Source organism: Egretta garzetta, unplaced genomic scaffold (genome assembly GCF_000687185.1).
Source record: "Egretta garzetta isolate BGI_Z169 unplaced genomic scaffold, ASM68718v1 scaffold231, whole genome shotgun sequence".
Taxonomy (NCBI): Eukaryota; Metazoa; Chordata; class Aves; order Pelecaniformes; family Ardeidae; genus Egretta; species Egretta garzetta.
The window spans coordinates 4521160-4533932 of record NW_009258727.1 but is presented as its reverse complement, the minus strand read 5'-3'; the positions used below and the strand labels follow the sequence as shown (position 1 = coordinate 4533932).

Genomic DNA, 12773 nt, shown 5'->3' with positions numbered 1-12773 from the left:
CCCTAGCAACAGGTTTTGAACTATATTCAACATTGAATCCCTGTCTTTGAACCAGTGAACTTTTTACGGAAATCATTTAGCTGAAAAAAAAAAAAAAAGCTAAAGATGTAACCAGGGAAACTTTCATTTATTTATTTATTTTTAACTGGGGCAAATTGACATCCAGTTGATAAATGTTTGCTGTTGTATTTACAGGTGACAAGAAGTACATTATGGGACCAAACGTTTCCACCGTTGATGCCACTGTCTTTGGGCATCTGGCACAGGCAATGTGGACGCTACCAGGGACTCGACCAGAGAGACTAATCAAAGGTAAGAAAGCTTAAGTGATCGCTGATGGAGAAACTCGTGGTGGCATTTGCCATGTTTAAACTTGGAGCACTTTGTAAGGACATTTGAAGACTGCAGCAGCACTTCAGCTGCATCGCAGGCTGTTCTTGCCTTTGATACAGCATTTGTATACTGTAATGTTTTTCTCTTAAAATTGTTTTCTCTTTGATGTTCTACAGGGTAATTGTTTCTATTCCTGTACTTGATCTTTTCCCTGTTTAACATAGCAAAGACTGAATGCCTCTAAGGAATGAATGCTGGGTAAAGTATGAGAAGACAGAAGCATGGCCATGAGCCAAATTCTGCAGAACAGAGTAGTCTCATTGGCGGTAGAACTGGAAGTGCTATTGTCCCCCTGAAATTGCAGCCTTTGCTGTTATTGAAGATGCTGGGCAAGGAAAAAGTCCAGACTGACTTTGGAGTCACTGTGGTTTTGCATGAATTGGAAACCAACGTACACTTCTCCTCCCCGCATTTTTTTTTTTCTTCTTGTGGGGTGGTAAAGGCATGTGAAAGTATCTTTGCATTCCTTTTCAGAATAAAACCACGCAGTATGAAAAATGAGAAGAGCTAAGGAGGAAAAGGATGTGAAATAGGTATAAAAGGAATGAATCTGACCTGTAGATCTACTCTGTGCAAGAGAGAGCTACTAAAGCAACAGTTAGGAGGAATAGACTTGCTCATTATTCAAACTTGGAGGAAAAAAATACAAGAGATGAGGACAGAGGACATATATATTGTTTTCCCCTTGATGTCTGGGGAACCGTGTAAAATTCTGAAGGGTCCATGGCTTTCAAGAAGGAATACTATATTTGTTGAGCTAGTTTGTCTCTAACAAAAATAAATAGATGGTAATAGATAGAAAATACCCAAGCAGTGTGGATGATTCTCTGTACCCATCCACCTACTCATGCTATTGTGAGTGCAGGTTTCACATACACATTCCCTTTAATATGCTATTATTTCTTTGTTCTTTGAAGTTTTTTGTAATTTCTTCTCTAAGCACAGTCTAAACATACATGTATGTATAAGCATCAGGTACTAAGGGTAGGAACATTAGGGGTGAGCCAGGACCATATAAAAAACTATAAACCGTGAATTTATCTTGCAGACGATGCTGCCATCTGGTGGTGGTAAACCCAAATTAACTGTTTTTTAATAAGGGTATTGTGTTATATATAGGATCAAATTCTGCTTCTGCAAAATAAGCAAGAATTTTACTATGAAAAACTTCGAGTATTAGTATCTAGTCCTGATTTATTTCGGTAGAGGTTGAATTTGGGATCGTTATTTTGATACATGCGTTTATGTTCATTCCGCTGTAACTGTTCATGTTGTATGTAGGTTAATAACACGTGTTTTAAGTTGCATGAAAGTTACGAACAGAGCCACTAAGAGGATTGATGGGATCTTGGAATTCTGAAACCTCTTTGGAAAGAACCTGCACAATTTGTTTTCAAAGAGTGCTAACGTGTTTCTGCATCAGCAGGTGAGTTAGAGAATTATTGACTGGGTATATTTACTGGAGTCTGTTGTGCTGTGTTGCAGGTGAACTGATTAACCTCGCTATGTATTGTGAAAGAATAAGGAGGAAATTTTGGCCAGAATGGCACCATGATGATGATAACACCTTGTATGAATCTGAGGAAAGCAGCGAAGCAAGCAAGACTTACTCCCCTTTGCAGGACTTCAGTTTTTATTCAAGGACAGAAACATTTGATGAGGAAGGGAACAGTATTTCTCAAACCCCTGACACAGATTACACTGGACACTCCCTCTTTGATTCGGATGTGGACATGGATGACTACAGAGATCATGAACAATGCAAGTGATGCGCACAAGCATCTCCTGTTTTGCAGACAAGCTGTTTCTTGGGATCAGTCTGATATATTTTCTCCTCCAGGTCAGGAAGAGGTTTATACCACTTTGGAAGAGACCATTGTGCTTGATTCAGCTGTCAGATGCTACCTGGACTATTTCAACCTTATTTCATTTTGTGTAACTGTTCAGGTGGAACCAAAGTAAACAGTTACTTAAATCACACAGGCAAACTTGGAGGTCCAGAGGGCAACAGGACCTGTCAATCTACATTTTTGTTTGTGTTCAAAACCAGATCCCACAACCAGCTGGGACAGACCTCTGGGAAGCAGAGCATTTGCCAGAGCTGGTTTGTGTTGATATCTTATCTTTACAGGAATGGGTTGAGAACAAAAATGGAAGAGGCATGACTGGCACACCTTTCTCCCATGGAAGAAAATGATAGATGCTGTACTGATTTGGCAGAGTTTCAGGGGGATTTTATTCGATAGCTACCCATACTCTGGGTGCATATGTTATTACAGTGTCTGCAGGAAAGAACTGCTGCTAGTTCTAGGAGTGACTAGACAGTCAAGGAAGGCAGGAGGAAAACCTATTCCTACAAAAAGGAGCTTTTTAGTGTTTCTTGTTCTTTGCAGAAGATGGAAATCACTACTCTAGACTATTTTTATTCAGAAGGGAAATGTCAGTTTTAATGTATAATCTCCTGAACACTCATCTGGAATGCGTGTTGGCTAAAGCCTGCCTCAGGCATCTAAATTTTTTCTGTGTTTTCATAATATTATTATTATGTTTTTACTTCCTGCCACTGGCTGTTGTCTGCTGTTGCTAGGCAGGGCTAAAGAGTTGGGATATGTAACTAAAAGTCTGGTAGGGGTGCTTTATGCTCTTTACCAACAGATAGGTCAAACCCATGAAGCTTGCGAAGTGATTTGTGGTATTTCTAGGTGTGGGATGCTGTGTAAATGCAAGATGCTGGCCCAGGCAATCAAATGCTTCAGAGCTGCCTAGGAAGGTGCTTCAGTGGGTGCTGGGCACTGTGCTGGCTTACAGTGCACAATCCCGAAAGCCAGTGCACGGGAGGCAGTGGAGATAGGACAGCTGCATCAGCACCACCGTCTGGGGATTTCCAGCTGCTGAAAGAGTGACTTTAACGTGCCTTCGCTAGCACATCTGTGAATCTGGGAACCCCAAATCCGGAATGATTGCACAGGTGCTGACATGCTTCGTGTTCCTATCTCCCTAAATGGAGGTTAGAGGTGAGAATGAATCCATTGGATTTACTCACCAGTTTGAAGGTGAGCATGTACATCAGTGTTGCTTGACTAGTTGGTTTTAAGTAGAGATAAAGCATATAGAACATACAGACAGCTGTGGTATTTGTAAATGTGCATATAAAATCGTGTATTTGCCTGTGGACTTTGGTGGTGGCCTGTTTAAAAATATTTTAATTATGACTTTCTCAGTGAGTTAGTTAGATGAATCAGGATCTCTCAGCAAAATTTTTATGATGCGTTTGTTGTGCCATATGTTCTGGGAGCAGACAGGCCAGACAGCTGCTTTAGGATGATACCTGTTGGTAGTCCTAATAGTCTGGAGCTTGAAATAACTCCAGCTTTCAAAGAATACCTCTCTTCCTTGCATCATGGAGTGTCTCCTGCAGAGGAAAGCACTTGCTCTGGGGAAACACCAAGCTAGCCGTGGCTCTGAAAGCAGGGGACACACATGTCTGCAGTGAGTTCCCAGGTCTCTTCATGCATGGGAGCCACCGCAGCGAGAGCTGACAAGTTTGGTGTGAGCTGAGATGGGTGTGAATTTGCACACGTTTCCTCAGTTCCCTGAGCATGTCCTTGGAGCCATGTTCCAGTTGATGGTCTCTACTTGCTCACAGCAACATCATTTGCAAAGTGAACCAAAACCGAGAAGGAGGAAGATACCATTCAGTTACTTGGGACCCTTCTCAGGAAACTAAGCACAGGAATAGGGCATGAGAAAGCACAGAGGTGATGGCCTGAAATGCCTGGGAAACTTTATACCCAAGTCAAGGCAGATGCTACCTGCAAAGTTGTAGGTATTGGTATTCTGGATAAAAGGCATCCATGTCAAAAAGCTCCTCTTTAAAAATGTTTTTAGTGTTGGAAATTCTGATGGAGATGTTCTCATTCATTTACCCATGTGTGTTTGAAGGCTGTGCTTTCTCCACCTTTTCAGCGTTAGGAGGGTGTGCTTGCAGGTACGGAGCCTCCTGCTGACAGCAGGTGAGTCCCAGCCGTGAGTTGCAGTTATTAAAAGACCAGCCCGAGTTCAGCAGACGCTGTCACCTTTATAATTCCAGTGGACTGACAGATCTGCCCGTGACAGCAGCCCCTGCGACATTCTGAAATGTGGGCTAGCCAGAAGTCAATGATGTCATTTTACCCTCCCGTGTGTGTGCGGAGCCAGGTTTGGATTTTGCGTGGCTGGGCGCGGAGGTGGGAGACGCCAATGCAGTGCGTGTGGGTACCTGCGCCCAGGATGTCGGTGCCGCGGTTACAGTCACAGCAGTGTTTTTCGCTTTTGTTGCGAATAATCGGCATGCCATGGAGGAGGCTGAACCTCACCCTGCCTGGCCAGCTAACAGGCTTCGCCCCTGGGGAGGGTAAAGGAGAAGGGATCGGAAGGGGTTGCAGAAGGGGAGGTGGCTTTTTGCTGTTGGCTGAGGTTTTCCAGGGTGTTAATCAGTGAGGTGAATGTATTTTGCAGCTTGTCATATGCCTTCCCTTTCTGAGAGACTACTTGGGTTACTCTAGAGGAGAAGTTAGTTGGCTTTCTCCTCATGACAGCTATTCTGATAGTCTGTGTTTCTGTGTTTGGCTGTGTTTCAAACTAGCGGTGAAATTAGGAAGTGGCATTTCTTTAGGAATTTATCAGTGTAGTATTTTGTCCAGTTTTGGTAGGAAATCCTTGGGTTTATTTATCCTTTCTGGGAACAAATACTGTCTCTTAGATCATTTAAAAGGATTTAATTCAAGCTTTTTTCTTTTGAAAGCTGGTCTTGGTAAAGTGTTCTGAGGGGGAAAAAAATAAAAGATTTTTTAGAAAAGAAAAAGCTTTTTTAACATCTGTGAAAAAGTGTTAATTCGTTTTGGTTTTCATGGGAAAAGAGAAGATGAGTTTTCTTCAAAAAAAATCAGAACAGATTTTTTTTTTTTTTTTACTTTCCAAAATTCTGCTGAAAGAGCAACATTTTCTTAGTTCTCCAGTGTTTTGGTTTGTTCCCCCCCCACCGCCTCCCCCCCCCAAATCATGTCTGTTTTTTCTCTTAGTGCTGAGGGGCTATACACAACTAAAAATAGGTGGAGAACATCATCTTTGCTTCCTCCGGGTGAGCCAGGATGGCTGCTTCAAGCTGGAGCTGGAGGGCGATGGATGCCATGATGCCATGTCTGAGGTGACACAGACTGCATAAGGTTTTTCTCTGGCTGGGGGGGTCCTGCCGCCGTGGCCGGACACTCACTGTGGGGTGATGTTAGGAAGGGTTCAGGGACCCTTGTCATGAGAGTCAGATGTCCGTGAGGTCTCCGAGAGCATCACAGCTGCCAGCACCAAACCTGGTTGTGGTCCCGGCCGCAGCCCTGGGCTGGTTTCAGGTAGGCAGTGGTGCATGGTCCTGGCAGGAGGAAAGCTAGCTTGGGGTGCCTCCGCACTGTCCGTCCCCTCCCAAAATAGGGCCAGGGGCCCTGGGATGGTCAGGGGAGGAGGAGAGGCTGGGACGTGGGGAGGGTGTGGAGTGGCAAGTTGGGGGGCTGAACCTGTGTCCTGGCCAAGGCTGTGCCAGCAGCTGGGCAGGAGCCCTGCCCTGCTCAGGAGCTGGGGCACCAACCCCTCATCCCAGAGGGATGCGCAGTTCCTCCTGGTTACTTTACCTTAAATACTGCCAAAGGCCGGGTACCGCCTTTGTTTCCAGAGTGCTGCTTTAAGAGAATGGATAATTGGTCTGTTCCTCGTTTGGCAAAGGGGAGTCTAAAGCTAGGCCTGCATTTCCAGGAGAGTTAGATTTGAAGCAGTCTGTTGTTTTCTCATGTGAATTGCAGTGTTTGACTGTGTAACGCTCTGTCATGTCAGAAGGGATTTGTTTACCCCTGTCGGACTCATTGGCTCTGTCAGCAGAGCTCACTGTTACCGAGTGGGGGAAACAGACGCCGGGATGTATAGGTCCTACAGAAATCCTACAAATGTGGTGCTTCATTTAAAAACCAAACCAAACCCGATGTTTCAGATCTGGAGGACTGTTCCCATCCAATTATAACACTGCAAGTCACACGTTTTGATCTTTAAAACCTTGGCAATGTCCCTCCAGATCTATATTCTCTTTGAAAAAATATTGCCTGAAATAATTCTGCAGCAACAGTTCAGGCACAAATTTCCTTTTGTCAGTGATGTCTGCTCAAGTAATCATGACAGTTTCATACTGTTTTCATTGAAAGGGCTGTATCTGTCAGATACTAAGCCTTACAAAATATTGCCTGCTGGAAAAGTGTGTTATGTGCAGATTTATGCAGGGCAGCTCACCAAGTGAAATTTCTGTGGCAGAGGATGAATTCAAGTGGGTCTTGTCCTTAGATGTTTGAATAAGAATTTGAATCAGTTTTCTGACAAGTAGATATTTAGCCTACGCCCCTCCCCCACCCCCAAATACCGCAAAATTATGAATTAAGCACGTGATCGAAATAAAGCAAATTATGCTCTCTAAATGCAGAATTATGTTGGGTGGCCCAATAGCTGGAATATGGAAATGGGTATACGTAGCGTAGGTGTGAGTTGTGCCGTAGGTGTCAGTGGCTTTGATCTGGAGGAGCACCCAAGTAGTAGCGTCTAATCCCGTGGGCCAAGAGGACCAGAGGCACCTTTGGATGACCGTGGCGGTTTTCAGCAGTTGAGCAGTACCACAGGTGTTCGCGTGTGCTGTGCTGCGCTTCGGGTATTTGTCCGTGCTAGGTAGACAGCGGAGGGACTCTGTTTGGTAGCGGTGGCTCTGGTGAGGCTGCCAGTGTGCTGTCGTCATGTGCCCACGCTGCAGAGTCTTCTGCATCCTGGTGATGAAGGGCAAGGACAAGGATCTGTTTTGACCCCTCTACAGAGCGTTGTAGCGAGCACAGCTTTGAGTTTACCGGTAAACGTGGGCTGTGGTGTCCAGCTGGTGCCCTGTCCAGGGAAGGCGTTTTACACCCCCCTGTACCGCGTGGGTCTCCGACAGGAGGGGGGGGGTTCATTTCCAGGCCCATGACCCTCGTCTTTACAGCTTTGTCTTAGTGGAGAGGTGTTGGAACACGAATCAGCTCTGTCTTCGTGGTTTTGGGCAATCCTCTCTTTGGCCATCGGGGAGGGCTTCTTTTGCATTCCTTTCCTGTGGAAGTGCCCTAATGCAAAGTACTGCTCAGCAGAGGTTTCAGCAGCTCCCTGAGGAGTTCACAAGAGAAATGGGATGTCCGTGTGCAGCACAGGAATCTCAGTCGGTGAAACTGTTCAGTTTGTCGCTGCAGTGCTAAACTGTCAGTACTGTGTCCTGGTTGCCCCACTTGCAGACTTCTAAGGCCAGAGGAGATAGTTATGGGCATTTAGCCTGCCTCGTGCATAAAAAGGATTGTAGGACTTCATCTAATGATTTCCACGTTCAGCTCAGCAAACTGAAGCTGAAACGGAGCATATGCTCCCAAAAGGCATTCAACTTTTGCAGAACAAATAAAATCCTGACCCCCTTTGAAGTCGCTGACAAAAGTGCCATTTGCTTTGGTGGGGCCAGATTTTCTCACCGAGCTTCCAAGCGACCCAGAATTTACTACTCTCGTATTCCTCTGTCTAATTATCCTCACCTAAAAATTTGCCTTATTTGAGGCACTAAGGCAAACAAGATCTGACCCTTGGTTTTTTTTTTTAAGCTCTCTAAACAAAAAGGCAGCGCTTTTTAAAGCTTCACTGGTTGCATTGATATTCTCACTGGGCACTATGTGTGTTCTTCCCTCACTTAGTTTGTTCTTACAGCTCATGTTTTCTTGAATGTACGGATTTTTATTTTTCAGGATACTTGAAGAATGCCAGTCCCAAAGTTTTAACCATTGGGTTGTGCAATCCAGCCAGAATAAAGTGTATGTAGATGGGTACGGGGGGAGGGATATATCCAGCTAGCTGCAGTGTACAGGGTTTAACGACCAAAATGAAGCAACACCTTTGCTGAATGAGGACTTTAATGCTGTAGCTGCATTATGTTGTTTGTCTATGAACTTACATGAGACATACGTTATTTTAGCACTGTTATTACTAGTTTATAAAGCCATACTTAAAATTGTACACTTAATTGTAACATAACTTTAAATTGTGCACTGTGTTGATCCATGTATATATATCTATGAAAATCTGTATATTTTGTCTTTATGCCGTATGTCATTGGTGTGTAAATTATAATAAGGGATCTAAAATACCTTTCTGGTTCATGTCATTATTCTGAACGTCTCTCTGCTTTCTGTAGAACTGTGAACTAATAGTGTTCTCTTAAGTGTGAGAATGGGGAGTGCATGAAACTTTAATGGCTGCTGCGTTAACCCACATCTCCGCCAGCAAATACTTCAGCCACCAGCGTTATTTGGATGGGGTTGCTCTGTCACTACTCGTCTCTCTGCCCTTGGCACTGCAGGAGGGATTTCAGGGGCCAGCACAGGAGGAAAGACTGCACTTAAACTTGGGCATGAGGAGGGGTCCCTGCTCCTCTCTTTCTTTATGTCGTGGTTAGTGCTACTGGTGTGAAAATAAATAATCCTGAGAAGGGGACTTGATCAGAGGAGCGCATAAATTTTAAGGTCTTTGCCCCAAAGCACTGTGCTGGCTAGTTTCATTGTACGATAATATTTTGGAATTTTTTCAGCATATGTAAGTCCTTAGCCAGACCTGGTGTGCTGCCCTGAACGCGGCACAGGAACTGTGTGACAGGAGACATGGCCTTGCTGGAAGAAATACGGGGCAACAGCCTGCAGGTGGTAAAGGTGCAAGGCTGTACACAGTTGCCTTCAGACCTCTCAGAGGCTTGACATCAAATCGCACTTCGTAAGTGATGACGTCTGTGTTGCAGGCATAAATGTCTACATTTAATAAAAACCTGCCGGGTGGGTGTGTAACCACCCCCTGCGCTAAAATGTAGAGCTGACATTTCTCCTTTCTCTTTGGGATACATCAGGCCCCCGTGGTGGGGAGCCCAGGGTGCAGGTGGGTGTTCTTGCCCCACGGGGCGGACGCTTGACTGACGCCTGCCGCTGGTGCCACGGGAAAGCCTGCAAGCGCCCAGCCTGCCCGCTGCTCTTGCTTTTGCAGGTCCTGCTCTCGTGTCCCTCCTGCCAGAGAGACTCAGCCTGGGGCAGGGGACGCTTTCCCTCCAGTGAGGATCGGGGCAGTGCCTCAAAGCGCTGGCTGAGTGGATGGGAGAAGGGAAGGGTGGAATTTATGGGCTGTTTACCCAACCTTGTGTCTTGAAGGGGACAGGGAGGTGCACTTCACCCACCTGAGCATTAAAAATGACAAGTCAGGCCCAAGCCCGTAGTACCATTCTGAATAGATCTTTAGCTCCTTTCATGGCCTTACAGTTTTATGGCTGGTGAGGTTGATGTTTATAGACTTTTTCTCCATGAAGACTAGAAATGTCAATGTATTTAATAAACACGGAGCTCGGAAACATGTACCTAGATTGAAATACGGGACTCGAATCATTAAATATTGCAAGCTCAGAAGAGCTGGCAGCCAGAACTGAGAGCCCTGTCAAGGTCAGGTCTCTCTCCATTCCAGTGAACTTCTGTCTTGGTGAAATACTCACAAGCTCTGTTTGTCCCCCAGTCCCAAAAACTTCAAATTATGGCATGTGAGAAATTCTGGGCATTAGACGGTAGTTCTGGGCCGTGCAGGCACACGCAGCTGCTTACTGCAGTCTTGCAGGCAGGAATTTGGTCAATCATAGTAACTGGTGGGAAGGCCTGATCCTTACTTCAGAGAGTACTGCTGAAAAAGTGAGGGTGCCCATGTTCTCCATGTGTGGAGATGGAGGTGGGTGGGCAGAGAGTGCCCCAGGACAGCACCCTTAAGGGAACTGCACAATTAAGTTTACTGAAAAGCCACTTAGCCATCAGCCAGGTCCTGGGTGGGAATATTGTTCCTGCTCATTGCAGGGGGTTGGGCTGGGTGACCGTTAAATGTGCCTTCCAATCCACGCCATTTTGTGATGCTAGTATTCCTCATTTCCTAGTGAAAATAGCAGCTGATTAGAAGTCTGTGCTCTGTTGGGAGACTGGGGTTCAGTTGGCCAAGGTAGGTGCCCAGTGTCTCCTGAGGTGCCTTGGGAGACCTGGGGCACCTGTGCAGAGCTGCCTGGCAGGATCCAGGGGAGAGCGGAGGCCGGGAGCCGCAGCCATAGGCCAGGAAGGCTATCTTAGGGTATCTGGATTGATGGCTGAACGCCTGCGTTTAGACAACGGCATCCACCCTGGATAACAACTTTGAAGGGAAAGTGAAAGGAAGTGATGGTGGTGTTGCGACAAATTCAGTGTTGGTTGGGCCCAAATAATCTGACCAGCGTGGATCCTCGCATGTGATGTTCTTCAGAGGCTCCATCTGCCTAGCATGAGGTTTACAATCCCAGAAAAAAAAAAAGTGGAAAGTGGTGCATCAGCAGTGAGAAGAGACAGACAGTCAAGTGGCTGTTGTTTCAATATTTGGCTCTGGATTTGGCCACGGACATTTGATTTTTATGTTAAGGCCTCACTAGGCATCTCTAGGTGTCTGCGTTGTTGTAGTCTGTGGAGATCTGCTCCGAGAGGTCCCTGCAGCCTCGGGGCTCCCCGGTGGAGCAGAAGTGTCTGCCCTCGGGTGAGCTGAACTGCTCCCGCCCTGCTGACTGCACGGCCCGGATCTCTGTGGGTGGGGGTGGAAGCCGAACGTTTAGCTTGCAAGTGTACTCTGCAGTCAGACCTCAAAATGAACGCCTCTTAATCCCAGGCTGAAGCCCACCCTAAAATGTTTGTGTCTTAACCTGGAAGCCCAGCCTTCACCTCTGTGTTAATCTTTTTCTGGGAAATGACGTAGCACTGCAGACACAAGAAGTCGTTCAAGGCAACTTCAGGCTTTAACGCTGAGCACTCCAGGGCTGGAAACTACTGGAGTTCAGTTGCCTATATAGTTTTAATGCCACCTCTTTCTGCATAAGTATTGAGTTGCAGATTTCAGTTCTTTCAGCCTCTTACTGTTGTGTTTTTTTTTTTTTTTTCCTTAAGACCTCTGCCTCATCTGGTGCAGGGGGTAGAGACTAGTGAATTAATGATGAGCTGGTGGTGATTTCATTTAAAGTGTGACCCCCAAGCCTTATTTACTGCACAGGATTCAAGCCCTACAATGGCACTGAATGATTAATTTCCTCATGAGCTTCTGTGTGGCAGACATTACCATGGTTTCTGGATGCTTCGAAAATACTAACAAGTTTATTTTCGCAACATCGCTGTTGAGATGCAGTAATAGACAAGACTAGAAAGGTAGAGTTGTCAAGAGCCTTGAAACCAAGTGCAAGAAACTGGAATTTGATACAGGAAGAGCCAGTGGATGGGCTCAAAGAAAGGAAAAATGTAAACAAGCAATAGCCATCAAAGATATTCTTAGCAGATGCACTTTATGTGGGTTAGAGGGTCTTAGAGAAGTGCTGATTACTCTAGGATGGAAGATGAGGGTCTAAAATAGAGCCTTGTTTGTCAAAACAGGAAGGAAATTATTTAAAGGAGAAACGTGACACAGAAGCAATAAGATTTGGAGAGAGGAGGCATGGGCTGTCCCCAGGCAGGGGCACTTTTTCTGTCTTTCAGAGCAAAATCTGCTGCAGCTGACGATGTGCTGCCCTTACAGACAATAATGAAAGGAGCTCAGTTTCCTCTGCCCAGGCTTCAAGGTTGGGCCACGCTTTGCCATCGTTTTGAAGGCAGTATTTGTGTGGGAGCCACCTGAAGCACAGTTATTATCTAATAAGAAGCCTTGATTTGTCAGCTACATCTATGCACAGAGAAATTGCTGTGATTTCACATACAGTAATTCACCGTGGCAAAGGAAACCGTAATTATTCAGTGTGCAAACTTCACCACTGTGGCTTCTCGGCATCCCTTTTAACCTGTGAGTACAGCATCAGAGAAATAGCCAGTGGAGCGGGGAAAGGTGATTGCTCCCAGGAGGATCCGAAGTCCTCACAGGTGGAGCAATGTGCTGGCTGGGAGAGCTGGGGCCGAGTATAGGAAAGGTTCCCTGCTACCCCAGCCTTCCTCTGTGCCCAGCCCTATTTTTGGTCCCGCCGCTGAAGATCATCAGTGATTCATGGTCATGCAGCGATTCAGAAGGGGAAAATGCAAAGGTTTGCTGACGAAGAAAGCATCACCATGAAAGCATTTGGCTCCCAAAAGTGTGCATCTTTTACTCCTGAAAGAGCAGGGAGCGAAGTTTGTGCCTCCTTTCTCCTGACTTGTTGTGCGAGTTGTGAATGGCCCATGCTTTTCCTCTTACAGCTCTGGAAAACCTTCCTATAATATTTCAGCTGTAAAGTACTGTTCCATGTTTTAAAGGTGGGACTGTAGCTA

At 45.7% G+C, this 12773-nt stretch overlaps 1 protein-coding gene across 1 annotated transcript in view; it reads left to right on the top strand.

Annotated features, from left to right (window-relative positions):
* Positions 1–2162, top strand: part of FAXC (failed axon connections homolog, metaxin like GST domain containing) — a 21602-nt gene extending 19440 nt beyond the window's left edge. The window contains exons 4-5 of the mRNA XM_035888789.1: positions 196–312; positions 1879–2162. Coding sequence (XP_035744682.1) covers positions 196–312; positions 1879–2162 — 401 coding nt within the window. The remainder of the gene's footprint in view (positions 1–195; positions 313–1878) is intronic.
* Positions 2163–12773: the final 10611 nt, after the last annotated feature.